General features: G+C 39.0%; 1 protein-coding gene across 1 annotated transcript in view; it reads left to right on the top strand.

The window, feature by feature from the left end:
* abtb2b (ankyrin repeat and BTB (POZ) domain containing 2b) overlaps positions 1-15992 on the top strand; it is a 53547-nt gene that overhangs the window by 10653 nt on the left and 26902 nt on the right. Inside the window, exon 2 of the mRNA XM_053641331.1 lies at positions 15020-15169. Within this exon, the coding sequence (XP_053497306.1) occupies positions 15020-15169 (150 nt within the window). The remainder of the gene's footprint in view (positions 1-15019; positions 15170-15992) is intronic.

Here is a 15992-nt window from a genome sequence, read left to right as displayed (position 1 = left end):
TAAGTGAAGCTCGGACAGAGACAAAGCCGCCATTATGATCTCGCCTTAATTAACTCATTAAAGAAAAGCAACACTTTATAAGTGAATCAAGCTGTGATTTGGTTACTTATTCACACTATGGCTTGCTGCGGGTGACACAGCAGTTTGTTATGGGTGTTGACTTGCCTTAGTAAAGGGGAGAAGTACACAGGAAATATTCCAGACAGCTGTGATACCCAATCGGGTAAATAAAAAGAGCCTCCAAAGTTTATGGCTTTCTTGTTGCATATCACAGAAGTCTGTATGAAATTCTGTACATATAAACACAAATGTTATGTTTTAAAGTGAGGAATAAAACAGAATGAGGCGTGCTGTGATAGGAAAACAATCAAGAGTAACGTTAAATTCCATTATCCCCCGAAGTTTATTATTTTCCAATAAATGCATTTTATACCACAGCGATTTGTCAATTCTATGGGGAAACGCTTATTTTTTTCATTATTGAAAAATGGCATGCTGTACTTTTTTTTCTTCTTATAGTTACATTTAATGTGTCAGACTTCTGTGAAAGTTAGCACTTATATTCACTTATTATATCAGCTATAAACAGTAGGGCTACAACTAACGATTATTTTCATAATGGATTAGTTGGGCGATTATTTTTTATCGGATGGCGGGGGGCAATCTTCCAGTACCATTTTTTTTTTAAATTTAAAATAAAATCCACAAACTGAGTGTTACAAATATAAACTTAAGACTAAAACTTTACATAACTGTTTGTCAATATATAATATTATTTAAACATTTTTAAAACTTTCCTACGGACCCCCTGCAATTACACCACTGACCACTAGGCGTCCACGGAAACACCGCACTAGACTTTAGAGTACATAGAGCATAGTGTAAGTGTATAGTACGTCATTTGGGACTAAACTTTAGTATTTACTCTTCGAAGCGTGTTTTCGGAACAGAAGTAACGTAATGAGGAAATGTACCTCGTGCAGACCGACTAATCGATAATAAGATTTGTTGAAAACGATTTTCATAATCGATTATTATCGATTTTATCGATTAGTTGTTGCAGCTCTAATAAACAGCCATTTCCCCAAAAGCCTCTCTTTTTCACTTCCTCTTGAAGTTAAGACGACCGTAAAATATAGCCCGTTATGTTACAGAGAAACCAGAAAGCACAAAGTCCTCTGCCCTGAAAACTTTGTTGGAATGTAAGAAATCATAACGGCCTGACACTGGAGACTCCTTCAAAAAATGCTAAACAAAGATCTCCTCACAGTAAACTTCACCAAACCAACAGTTACACACATTTTAGCAAGTTATGTGGAGTGTCCTCCATGCACGTCCCTGTACTAAAGTTGTTACTATAGCAACAATAACATATTAGACCAAGCACATTAATATAAACTTGTGATTTTACTTGTAGTTGGTATTAATGTCCAATCCATGCTGTAATAGAAAATTAATCAATACCATCTGACCAATCAGAATTGAACAGTGTTCTGGTATAACCTATAATTTAAACTAATAGAACAGGTAAAATGTTAATGTAGAATTTTATAATCCCTGAGGTTTCTTTGTCTCTCAGAAGGAACTGTGGAAGAGTCTGCGTATAAAAGAGCGTTCCAGGTGAAAAACCACTGTGTGCGTAGTGATGATGGACTCACCGATGGTTCCTGAGAGTTTAATGGGTTAATTCTGTTACTTCCATTGGTATAAAGTCATTTCAGAAATAAAATATTTAAATTAGGTAGATACTTCCTTATGATAAAGCACTGTGATTTAGATCATTTGAGATTTATCGTGTCATTTCCTCATTTTCATGTGATATTAACTGGTTTACTCCACACCTCTGTGTTCACTAACATTTATAGGCTGGTTTAATGGAAAAACAGTTTGGCTCTCAAGTGTTTAACAGGGAATAGTTTCAGCAGGTATATAATCGTTCTCCAGCACCTACAGTACAAAGTGTCAGCTCGTAAATAACACTAATCTAGGCATGACCAGACTAGAACCCTGTGGGTCACCTATATGTGGATTGTTTTCCCAGCACCTGCTGTGCTGTTTAACGCTATGACACTGTGCACTGTTTATCCCTTTTTTAACGATTGAAGTAACAATTACACTAGGTGAAGAGGCATTGTTACAGAGGCATTTTAACTGTATTAATTATACTCATTTTCTAATTATCACTCATATACTCATATCTAATTATCACACCTAGCCTTCAGTTCTTTCCACCGTGGAAATGACTGTGGTAGCATTAACTCCTGAATGTGGTTTACTCTTTCCTCACGCAGGTGCTCGTATATTATTATTTTCTCTGGGCACGATCATGATCTCAGTCCTTCGCCATGTGTTTTATTCGTCTGTGTCTCTCACACACAAAAACAGTGGTTAAGTCTGAGAAAAGCCTTTCTACTAAGCATTTCTCATCCTGGTTAAACTCCATGGAGCATAGAAGTGTTGCCAAACCTCAGCCTCTGTCCGTATACGAGTCTTGAATTGCCATCATCTCGGAGAGCAAGGCTGTAACAGCTGAACGGCCAATTTGGATCGTCTCTGTCGGGATCGACATCATTTAGGAGACTTCTCATAGCAATTGATCAAACTTTTTACAAGGCGTGGACTGCAGTCATTGCTGTGAATAGACACGCTTAAGAGTCTTACTATGGGTTCAATAGTCTTGCAGAAATGACACAGTGCAGTGATAGAGTGAGCTGTGAAAATCAGATTGTTTCTTCCACAAAGGGGAAATGAATTAGCACCATTCTCATGTAGCAGTGTGAATCAGTGCCACCTCCTTGTTTGGGAGTAGCAACAGCAGTTTTGTAATCTACACCCCGGGTTAACAGATTAAAGTTGATGAGTGCAATGGTGTACTGAGAATTGTAACTAGGACAAAGTATCCAGAGTCGTCTCTCCTGGCCTGAAACACACATCCGAATGTTTCCCTCCGTGAGTGTACCGGAGCTCTTGGTTAGTGGTCCGTGGACGGAGTGACCACAAGGAGACTTTAACTCGTGGGAAAGCAGAGACAAGAAGAACTTTTAGAGCATTTTTCTGAAGGAAAATGATTTGGGAAGCAATCATTCAACACTGAAGCAGAAAAAATAAACTGGCTCATTTTTCTCTGAAGCCCAAGTTGAGAATGCCTGAGGATAATTCTCATGCATTCACAGATATTGTACCAGCTAGTGTATTCCTTCATGTCCCTACGCTGTCAGTCTGGCTGTCAGAATACCCACCACCTTCCGAAATAGCTAGTGAGAGAAAAACAATTATCACCTCCCTATGCTTGAAATTCAACGGAGGAAAGCATGACGCACATGGGACGCTGAAACTTTCTCATACTTTCACACTGCTTCATTATCACTGTATACTGCGATGGACTAAAATAAGGTTCTTCCACACAAATGCTAAACTGATTCATTACGAGAATTATTTTGAGCATAAAATAGGATGACTTTGGGACCCCATTCTTGTAAAAAAAAAAAAAAACACATCGCAGAATGTAAGGGAGTAAGCACACAAGCAGACATGGTTATGCAGGAAAGTTGCTAGACTTCCCATGAGATTCCTCTGTTGTTTGAAAGTCAGTAGGCACTAGGCTGTGCTCGTGGTTCTGTGGAGAAGTCTGGTGTTTATTTAAGAGCGGCGAGGCTACGGCTAATGGGAGGGTGTCTGGCTATGCTGTTCTGTAAGGACACTGGCAGGGGAATGAAGACAAATTTGACCCAGGGAGCTGGCCATGTGCACAGGAGCTGGTGGTGGGGATAATGGATGGATGTCCACCCTGACCCCATTTTTAGACTTGTTTGGGTGGTGGTCTGAAAGCCATAGGACGAATCACATGTAGTAGTTGCTCTGTGGTCAGGGAAGTAACAACACCTGGGAGTGATTAGCTATTCAAAGATTTTACTCTTTTATTTTCATAAAAAATGAAAGTTAAGTAAGTATCTTCAGAGAGAATCTTAGTATTATGCAGTAGCAATCGGTCAGTCATTATTTAGTCTTTATTACATGCTTTTGCCTGAGAAAGAACCAAAACAATTGACTTTTTCTTCACCCTGCACTGGTCAGGAAATGCCTACATTACAATCATCTAAAAATGTCTAAAAGTCTCAGGATTTCACAGGCCTGTGTGCCTCCTTAATGCTTGCTATTTGAGTTTTGTAGGAGGGCAGATGGAGAGGTTTTTAGGCGAAGCAACGAGCAGTCCCGCCCCAATTCCTTTTTTTTGCTTTTTCCATCTGGTCTGCACGTCTGAATAGGGTTCCTGTGGGTGGTCCCTGGGGCCGCTGGGCCAGAGGCTTCCTGTTGCCTTCAGGCCTGCTGCTTGCTGTCATTCCCTGATGTACTGTGCCTTAGGGGTGAAAGGAGTTGATTGCACTACATTGTGCAGTGATCAATACGCTGTTTTTGATGTTTCTTATCCATAATCCATAATATCCATAATTCATTTTTACCCTCTTTGTTGCAAACCAGTTTGAACCAGTCTGCACCTCGCCCGAGAGTTCCCATGCTACTGATGTATCCTTGAAGGGGTGTGGTTGGACACTGGTATCTGAATGACAGTGTTGTGTTAACACTGAGGGGGAAGGCGAGGGACATGGGGATGGGAATTTGCTCATAGTGTTATCTGAGTTTTAAAGGAAAAGTTTCAAGGCACCTGTACTTAAACAGCAGCTGAGTCCATGGGGGAGGGACAAAGAAAAACTCAGTGATGCAAACAATGCCTTGAAGAGTTGTGGAATTCTAGGACAGGTGTCTCCTTCCCCAAGAGGAAGACATTCAAACAGGCAGTTAATGGGCCTGATTGAGATGTTTGCATGGCTCTTTTTCCTTCCTGGAGTAAAAAAAAGAAACAGAAGCATCAGGCTGTCCGCTGTGTAGACATGCCCTCTAGATCTTGATCAGCATGGCATCTAAATAATGTTTGTCCTGGAAGTCCTCCTGTAGGGACATGCTATTGAGATTCAAGCGGGCTGGCATATTGACATTAGCATTTAGACAAAGCTGAATTTGTTACAGTTGGTCATTATGCTATAATTCCGTGCCAATAATGGAAGGATTTGTGTTCAGGAATAGGGGATAAAGAAGTAAACATTTCCACTGGCAGTGAGATGATTATTCATTGATCATTGTTCTACTCACCATTTCAAGTATAATTACCGTATTTGTATGTCTCAAACAGGAATTGAACATACTGTCTGAATTAGAGGAACCCACGTTTAGAGGCTAGTGCTGAACATGTGTCTGGTGTGGCACACTGGGAAAACAATGCTATCTGAGTAAATGAAAAGTGGGGTGGGCGACAACAAAGAACCTTTGTTCCTCCTGAGGCCTGAAGGTCTCTGTTTCCTATTGATGACTGCAGTGGTGTAAGGGAGATTGGATGTCTCATGAAGGTGTCAGGGTTAAAGGTCATGAAGCAGAATTTTTCACATCTGTACGCCTCTGTGCCCTGAGGGTTGGAAACCACGATACTATGTTTGAGTAGTTGTGTTTTTAGGTGTTTGGACCCCTACACTTAATTTCTTTCTGCTCTTTTCTTATTCTCCCTGATGATCTCTGATTAGGTATTTATTCAAGCCAAATTTAATGGGGGGGGGACCTCTTGTGCCAAGCAGGTACAAGCATAAATGAGATGCAAGGAAATCATTTGGGGGAAGAAAGGGTCTTTGTAATTACAGGCAGTATATTAGACACAGGATAATTGGCTTGGATATAACAGACACTATGCCAGGAAAGTGAGGTTTGGGACTTTGCCTTCTACCAGGTTTCCACTATAAAATGGAGGATAGCCACTCCAACGATTCATAGAAAACTGCATTGCAACAATCATTTCTTGATATCACTATGATCAGTATGATTATTTGGAGATTCTGAGGCATTTATTCTGTAACTTAATGGTTTACATGTAGGGGAAGATGGTCCAAACTCTGTATCGAAAGAACATTTACTCATTTTATCAAAAGAGCATACAGTTTTATTGAAGGAACTTCTGTTTCATGGTTGATGATTTTCTCAGTGTGAGATGTAGAATGTTAATCATAAGAAAGCTGCTTGATACCAATAGTTCCGTCCATATAAATTGTCTTTGCTGCTTGTTTTTCTCATATTAGGAGAAAACTGTGGGTTGGATGACAGAAATCAGGATGTAGATTTAGGTTCCTTATGACTAAGCCAGAAGCAATAGTGGGAAGAAAAACTCCCTGGTACAAGATGAGGAAGAAACTGAGAGGAACCAGACTCAAAAGGGAACTCATCTTGTTCTGGGTTCTTATAAATCATTACAGTATACAGTTGTAGAACAGTAACATTATACAATACCAAGTGTGTTAAAAGGATGATCACATTGTGATCACATTGAGTCCTGGCAGGAGCACAGAACAGTCTTTCTGATTACAGCAGCAGTTCTTAGGTATAAAATACAGTATCCAGGTGAGAATATTCACTGAAGTAAGGATGAGTCTGTTTTTGGGAAGAGCAAAATCTACAGCAGACGCTGTTCTGTGTCACTGGAGATTGACCTTTTGAGCTGAAATAGAGGAAACAACAAAGACATTGGTTGACTCACAAGTTAAGTAGGAAAAACAACACCAGATTCAGTGAAAGTCCTAGACGCATGTATATCCTTCATAAAAAAACATCTTGGTGAAGCTATTTTCAGCCACTCTGTCTCATTGCACTTAACAGTACATGGGTGGCTACCTTACACGTCCCGAACAGCACATGTTAGAAGTGTGTAAGAAACACATACATGTCACTATGCTCAGTTTCCATCCATTCAGGCTGTGGTATTGGTTGGCCAGAGCTGCCTTAACCCCATCAGTCAGAGTCCACACTGAACAGCGGCGCGATTGTACCCGTCCTCTTTTAATGGACACGTTATGCTTCAGAGGTGACTAGCGTAGTGTTCTCGACCCAGCGTGCTACATCTGAAGCAGTGTAGTGAGGCTGGTGGAAGTTTTCCTTCACAGCTGATCAGAGGCCAGTTTTGTGGTTTCTCTCCTAATTGTAAAGGTTACGTAGTGGAGAAGGGAAGCTGGTCTTCGATTAGAACAAAAAGGTCCTTCTGTCCTGAGAGAGGAAAAAACGAGCAAGTATTCCACCACATTGAAAGTTTAAAAAGGCCCGTACAAACACGGCACACCAGAAATTGAAATCCGGATATACAGTGTGTAATAGTATTCCATTTCTTAGTAACCTGTACAAAAGGTGCTTGTTTTAAAGAAGTGTCAGTTATGAAGGTTGTAGTTTGACAGGTTCCATATTTACTCAAAACTTGAATTAACTGAACATACTAAGTTATAAATGTGATGACTTTATTTTACTTAAAGACACAATATCACGTACTCCCTTCACATAACAACCTTCAAAGCTAATATTCACTCTGCAATAAATGTTTTATTACTATGTATATTATGTGTTGTGTATATTAACTAAAGCCTTTTCTTGTTTTATGATATACTGCAGGTTTGAATGTATTATATGTTCAGTAAGACAAAAGGGGTTGCCAGAACAGTACATTTAAAGTTAAAATTAACCGCTCTTCATGGAAATCTTACATTTAGAACTTTATTTCTTGCTTAATATGTACTTTCCTTGTAATCCCCTATATGAGTCAATACAACCAACAGTGGAATAATATTTAATTTATAACATTTATGCATATTAATGGTTTTATTTACATAATAAAATTAAAATGAATAAGACTTTACTTACTTTAAAAAAAAAAGAAAAAAGATGACTCATCTTTGACCCATATGTACTTTTAGAAAAATGGGTTCCTTAAGGTTATTTTTTCTTTTTTTTTTTGGCCATTGTGGGGATTGGGGGATAGTTCATTATTCTTACAGTAAGTTCCTAAATTGGTGTAACTTAGACCCCTTTCTGTTCTTACAATGAACCTTTAAGTTCTAACCTTTTCCCACTGAGTGTTAGTAATATGTACTCATGGACATACAGCGCCTATTAATGAGGCCCAACTTCAATTCAGTTTTATTTATATAGTGCTTTTAGCAATGGACATTGTCACAAATCACCTTTAAAGAAATCTGGATTTAATTTTTAAACTTATCCCTAATGAGCAATCCATAGCTTATGGTAGCAAGGAAGAATTCCCTGAGACGACACTCATCACCACTGAGGTGCTGTGGAACGCTGAACAGAACCTTCCTGGTCATCAGTCAAGTCCACACTATGATTAATTAGTGTGAAGGGCACTTGTGAAGGGAGCAGAGCCTGCTGGCTGACTTAGAAATGATAAGGGCTGCACTCATTAAGTTAGGCTAGATAAACACTGTTTTATTTTTACCCCCTGCTAAAAGGACCACCGCCTCACCTACAGCCACAGTTGCTCATTTTAAAGTTATCACACGTGCATTCCTGCTTGGCTGTAAATGAGCCTCTTGTCTCTATCTCTGAGGGGATAGGTGAAGAGGGTGTGAGCACTGAGCTGCCTTCTCTCATTGCTTTGGAGTGCCTGTCTATCAGTGACGTGCCAGTTTCAAACAGCATGCTGTTAGCTTATGCATTCGTAAACATCTCTAACACAGGTGCGTTCGGATGCCATTAGAGTGAGCTACGTGTCGGAGTGATGGTCAACATCTGGAGGGTGAATTACGTTGTTCCTAGTGCTGATGTGGGTGGAGAACACGGCCGGGTGTCTTAATCATGCCCTGAACAATCGGCTTCCTAAAGACAGGTCCTCTGTGACAGATCAGGCTGTGAGGCGTTTGGGCTTGGCCTAATGAATGAACAATTTTGTTTTCACACACAGGCAGGTGGCCTTCCGACAAACCCACTCAGACATCAGAGCTGAGTGGCCTCTTGGGTCTTCCAAGAGCAAGACCTTGCACTTAACACCCACTGATAAATTCAGGAACAACAAGCATATGTTAGACCAAACATAACACTGCTGCCAGACCAATTACGCACCAGGAATGCACACTGTACCACGTGTGGTGTGAGTGATTGCTGAGAAAGCAAGCCAGGATCCTGTAAAAACTTGGAACAAGTGTTGCAAGACACAAACAGGCACCACCTCCTCATTTCCCATGTTATAACATTTGGGGTTTTTGATTTTATATTCTATAAGTTCTGCAGTTTCTCTTCAGCAGACTGAAATGTTCAAATCTGCCAGTTCGTTTTTTTTGTCTCAGTAAGCAGGGTGTGGGAAAAGCAGACAGCAGGGAGGGTGTTGACTCACAGGAGATGCTGTCTATTACTGGATGTTCCTAAACATATTCACAACCTCATCCAGCCAGTGAGCACAGAGTGAGAAAGCTATTTTTTTATGATGTGCCTTCTTTAAGACAGTGTGACTAATTTTAACTGCTTCTAAGACCAGATTTTAGAGGTAGGTTTAGAAGTAAGGAATAATACACGATGGGCATGCTGTTACAGGAAAATAATCAACAATGGGGTAGTGTCATACACCCCATTATGGCGCTTAGTTACCGTTACTGTTTCTGTTACCATCCTTAAGTAGATTATTTTCCAATAACTACACATACAGAAGTGTTTAATTCCTCTTATATTTTTAGTAATTAACAACACATACTTTTTATTCATTTATAGTTACATTTAATGTTGATGTATGCGAAGAAAAACATTTCACTGTGCTGTAATGTATATGTGATTAATAAAGACTCATTATCATTCATGGAACATCCACGAAACAAGTTACTTCCTGTTATCACTTATATTATAAAACCTAACAAAAGCCTATTTTTATTCTACCATTATGAGAAAACAAAAATACTTTGTTCTAACCCATCATAAATTATAGAAAATTAATAAATTTTTTCAGACACTTTTAGCGACTTTTTTCCCCTTTTTTTTTTCTTTCAAAAAAGCACCTAGTGACAAATCTGGTGAGTTTTTGGGCAAACCTTAGCTACTTTCTGTACAAGCGAGTCACCAGTACTTCCCCGTGAGCACGAGGTGCTGTTTTCCCCCGGAGACAGACCTCTCTCTACGCCTGTTCTGTTCAGTGAGGGACAGAGAGGAGCGGCACATTCATTCACTTCTAACGTTCTCTCGGAGTGAATCATTTTACATATAGCTGAAATCACAGCACTGCCATTGTCTTTAACGTATATATGTGTGGTGCTTTTGTCAGTCGACGTCATGGTTATAAATCAGGATTTTAGCAGTGCAGAGAAGTAGCTTGGAAGTGACTGCTGGTTAACATGTAGTCTCTTAATGGGCAGCGTTTCAGTCACTGTTTTCATATTCGTTTCTTCATCTGACAACAGAAACAGATAAATATGTAAACGAGAACAGCTTTATTGGAAATTCGGCTGTATTAAATTACAGTATGTGAGCACAGAGAGTAGGCAGGAAGCAAACAAACACTAGGCAGAATGCAAGTACATCGCAATGACGTAATGAATATGCTAATTAGCTCATGAGATCATTTAGCGACTTTCCATTGAAAGTTTTTGGCAACAGTGCTCCTGTCACTCACCTGGAGTATGATGATGTTATGGTGAAGACAAAGCAATGCCTGGGAAAGCACATTTAGTCCAGCATGGCTGAGAAATGCAAATTTACATTTGCATAAATTTGAATTTCCCAGACATTGCTTTGTCTTCACCATAACATCAGTATTTTTATTATAAATTTTTTGGGGGGGAATTTAAAAAGAAGAATTAGAGAATATGTTTGAATGACATCTCTTGTATAGTCCTTGAAAACAATCAAACTGTGCTTGAAAGGTCCTTGAAAATCCTGGGATTTCATTACGAAGTATCTGTACAAACCCTGAAGCTGGATTGTTTTATTGAGAATGAAAGAATAGTGTGTATAGGAAGGATATGAGCAAGCTTTGAAGCCAGGGCAAGGGTTTGTATAGGCCATAGAGGAAATCATTCCATTGTGGGAAAGGGTGAATGTCAGCAAATACCTCGGCCATGTTCTCCCCGCTTGCAGACACACACAGTTAAAGGTCATACCCTGTGCAACCGGACAAATTGGTAGTGGGCTGATTTTCATGCTGGCCGTGTGGTGGCCACACAGATTTTGATCTTTAAAAGCACTACCACTTCTAATTGAATCGCTGTGTGTATGGACTCGCCAAATGTGTTTTTAATTGAGGCAATGTGTTTCTCATTTGCAGTTGTGTACACCACAAGAGAAAAGCATTCTATACCCTCAAACTCAGTATGGGCTATTTCAGTGTTTCTATATACAGCTCTTTTTGAAGAAATACCATATTATTAAACAGGACATGACACATTTTCACCAACCGCAAAGCCATATATAGCATTAGCATTAGCCTACTCGTAACATGGTCTTTTATTAGAATTTTTAATAATAAATATTCAAACAATTTACAAATTCATAAAAATTCCAACTGATTCACTGTAAAAAACAACAACAACGTGAATTTCAAATGAATTTCATATGCTACATAGATGTCTGTTACAGGACATTTTTATTTATATTTATTTCATCTTATAACAGAACTTCCAGATAGACCAAAAGCTGTGGTATTAATTGAGCAAGCTAAACTAACAAATGCTGAAGCTGTACAATATTTTAACTTTGTATGAGTCAGGCATTCTTGGGGGAAAAAAACAGATGTAGCATTTAATAAAGGTATTTATTAAATTAGATAAGGTACTAGGTTCAATAAGTGAGGTAAAAAAAACACAACAGGGCATGTTAGGGAAATAATCAACCACAGTACAGTGAAGTATTTTATTCCTTTTATACCTCAGCAACTTGTCAATGCGTACAGTTTTTTTAAAAATTTAATACAGAATAATGTGTCATACTTTTTATCTGTTAATAGTTACATTTTTATGTTGTGGAATGTCAGCGAGACAAGTTAGTTCCTGTGATCACTAGCAGCTATAAATAGTCATTCCCTCACCAGCCTCTCTGCTGACAAAACAAAGCGCAAGACCCTTCTGTTTTGAAACCTTAAAGTTACAGCTTTACTTCTGACTGCTGCAAAACAATGACCCTGGAGACAAAAAAAAAAAGCTAAATAAAAATTTCACAAGAAACGTCAACATACAAGTTTCTGTGGAAGTTACTGGGAAAGAATCAGGCCAATCAGATTCAAGAATTCAACAGAGCTGCGGTATAATACAAATGATCAAACAGGCATTTTCTGAAGCAGTTCAGATAATGTGGTTTATTTAAGACTATCCAAGATATATTTTCACAGCAGAGATGTTCACTTTTATTAGTTTGCCTGTTATATGTTATAGCACTTCCTTTTTCTTTGAATAGAACTATGTAGTAGTGTTATAAACATTGGTATATAAATACAGCTATAAATACCATATTATGAGTGTAAATCATGTTGACCTTTAGAGAACGTAAAGACACTGTTTACTGTAAGCTAATGTTTATCCCTGTCTAGTGGAATTTATGACCCTGGGATTGGAGACTGCTGATTTTTCTTGTCACTGTACTGCTATAGTGTGTATTTATTTCTAAACTGAAGAGGTTTCTTTTGGGAAACTGGTTCCACCCTCATATTTTGTGTGCAATATCATATCTCTGGATCTGTTCTTGATGCACTCATGTTTAGAAAGAACTTTATCTATGAGGTGCTGTGGAATACTTGGGCAGCTGAATGGAAATGCACTTTAGTAACATTTAGCCTTCTTAAGAGCTAGATCTGTCCTTATACATAAATCATGACTGGGGTTTTTTTTACAATATTGCTTTGTTTTTGCTGCTTGGTGAGAGTTCCCAGCCTGTTTCCTTTAGCTTGGCAGTACCATGTATGCTGAAGGCCAAAGAAAAGGTTTGTTATGGATGTGCCTTGCACTAGCTCTGAATTCTCTCAGTGGGACTGAGCTGCTTTTTGTGCAACGCTCTTAACCGTACGCTTAGCCTGAGCTTAAATCTGGTCATCCACATGAAAAGCAGACAGGAAGCTGCTATTTAAGACCACGCTAGAGTAAATACAGAAACATCTCGTAAACATAATGGGCTGAATTCAAAGGGTGTGTGCTATAGAAGGAAAGTGTGTGTTTTCAGTCACACCGGGATGCATAGAGAACATTTCTGAGAGTGTTAAAACTCTCAACACCAAAGCTTGTACTGGTCTTACAGCAGCCCAGAAGTATCTCAAGGCAAGAGATTGATGAGGCTTTGAAAATGTTTTTGCATTATTGTATGATTCATATAATGCTATTGTTCTCTAGTATAAACTTAGCTGCAATAAAACATGGCCTGCTATTATGCAATCATTGAACTTGGCAGAGGATTGCATTGCGCTTCAGTCTGGCTCAGAGATGCCCAGGGTGGAGCTGTGAGGACAATCTGAAGCCCAGTCTTTCCAGTTAGACAACAGTCAGCACATACTGGGGAAAGTCCCATCACTGGACTGTGGGAATGGATCAGTCTGTATCCAGCTGTGAGATTTAAGTAAATGGTAGAACACTAGTGTTTACGAGAAACCCAAGGAACTGAGCTGTTTTTAGACTGAGGAAGTAGTGGTCACTGCTTTATGTAAGTAGCTGTTAGTTAAAACTGTACTCTAGGGGAACAATATAGAGGCAAGAGGGTTCATTTGATTTATGACCCTATGTTTGGATTCAGTGTCCACATGAAAATAATAAAACATGTTTTGCAAACAAGATTCTTATGGCTTTGCTGGGTTTGGTCCATGTTTTCTTCAAGGTTACACAAACCATGCAATAGTGTGGCAATTGTTTAAACAAATGAACACTTTTTTCTTTTCTCCTCTCAGCTTACTGTGATGTTGAAATCCTGTGATCTCACTATTTGGAGCAAATCAGAACACTTGCTAAAAAGCAATGCCATTTTTATAAGCTCTCAGTTTACATCATGTTGAAAACCACACACTGCGCGAGCTGTTTTGTTCTGTTTTCTCTGCTAATCCTGCATAGGATTATTTTATGGATTTGAATTGATATGAAATCACCTGGAATGTAATCTCAGAAAAAAAGATACTACGCTGCACCGTTATTGCTTGTCACTGAGGTTCAGGAGGACTTCTATTCAGGGTTGCCAGATCCCACAAACCACACAAAAGGATCTGAAATGCACCAAAAGAGTTCAGGTACTGTAAAAATGAGACACATTTTTCTTTATTTTCTCAGTTTTGAAGTGGGAAACAAGATAAACATGGTGCACACCCGAATAGGAGAAGTTGGGGTCAGAACATCTCATCTTATCTGTCTTGTGCTCAATCTAATATGCAATATCTGGAATACGTCTTTTTGTCACAGACTTTCACAGAAAACCTTTCCGTATCCCAATCTTTGCAGTATGTCTTAAAACAGAAATGGTTCTGTATATCATAGATACATTGTCTGCACTTGCACTTTCCCTTTGTTTGCCATAGCCTTTGATACGACTTCATTCTTAATTGAATTTAAACTACCTCAAAAAAGCCATCCTCAAACTTTTTCCAAAACGACCTCAATTTGGCATGAAAACACAACCATGGCAACCCTGTTTTTATTCCACTTTTAATATACTTTTACTTGGAAAAGTGAAACAACCGTCGTACACGACATTCTCTTTCCCATGTGAGAACGAAAAGATTTAGATATCGTTATAGTGTGAAATAACAACAGTTATTGAACCAGAACTTTCAGTTGGAGAACAGGATTGTGTTTATTTTATCAGTTTGTTTCATCAGTTTACTGTTCCACTGCCAAATCTGAGCTGGCTCTTCTCAGTTCCAGTGAAATCGCACACAGTCCATGATGACTGAGACTTGTCGGGACTGGTTGTGCCCTATTTTCTTCCATGCGGAGCCTTTAAGAAAGAGACCATAAAACATAGTTTTTATGCATTTGGCAATAAAGGCAATGACTGCATTACTCACTGTGTATAAATCCAGCAGTAAAAGTTAATGGCACTGCTGTATGCTTAGTGCTTGTGAAGAAGGGCTGGGGCACTACACTAAATAAATCATATATGCAGGTCAGCCATAATTTTGCATCATAAATGAATGAAGTAAATGTATGCATTTGTAATTTTCCCTTGAACTTTATTTCTCTCTCTTTTTTTGCTGTAGGTGTGCTGTCCCTGCCGGCTTATTTCAGTCCGTACACGGAGGGCCAGCAGGCCGGAGTGGAGAGCAGAGAGGATGCATATGCCCAGCTTGAGCTGCGCACACTGGAGCAGTCTCTACTTGCCACCTGCGTAGGCAGCATCTCTGAACTAAGTGAGTTTTAAACCATTTATAGTCACATTTATTATTGTGGAACGCTCACAATACTAGTCAGCACCTGTATATGCTTATCACCTCTAAGCAGTCATTGCCTCACCAGACTCACTATTCTCTTGAATATTCCAAAGAAATTCAGCTTGTCATGTTGCAGAGAAAGTACATAGCTCAACCTGATCTATCCTGAAGACTTTCCAGTGTCGGAAAACATAAACTTACAGCTTTACTGCTTTGACTGCTGACACTGGGGACTCCTTCTAAAATTGCTAAATGAATCTGCTCAAAGAAAACCAACAACCAATCAACATTTAGTGTTTTTTTTTAATTAATCTGTTTATGTGGAGTATCTGCCATACCAGGTCCTGTTAAAGTGTAATAGAAACAATACCTTAATGAATACCAATGATTTGAATTATAGCCAGCACTGTTATAGAAGATTAATCAACTTATTCTAACCAGTCAAAGCGGAGAATTCAGCAGCTCTTATGTGTAAAGCTGAAATAACAGAGGGCTCATCCAGTCCATCCATTTCTACTATTAAACACCAAAGAGAAAGAGAATCTGAGCATGTTTGTGTCTATTTGCATTTCCTCGTCTGTTCTCCTTTGTCTCATCTCTTCCTTCTGTCACTCTGATGTTTTACAAATCTGGGCCCTCCTGACAGCCGGGAAGTGGAACGTTGTAAAAAAAAAAACATCATTAACATACAATAAGCATTCTAACTGTAGTGGAAGAAGCAGTCATGTTTAATCATGTACACACACTGAGTGTCATAGCTTCTGGTTAATAGTGTAAGCTGCCATTAAATTTGGACTGATGC

The sequence above is a fragment of the Ictalurus furcatus genome, chromosome 14, assembly GCF_023375685.1.
Source record: "Ictalurus furcatus strain D&B chromosome 14, Billie_1.0, whole genome shotgun sequence".
NCBI classification, from domain to species: domain Eukaryota; kingdom Metazoa; phylum Chordata; class Actinopteri; order Siluriformes; family Ictaluridae; genus Ictalurus; species Ictalurus furcatus.
This window is presented reverse-complemented; position numbering and strand designations above follow the sequence as displayed.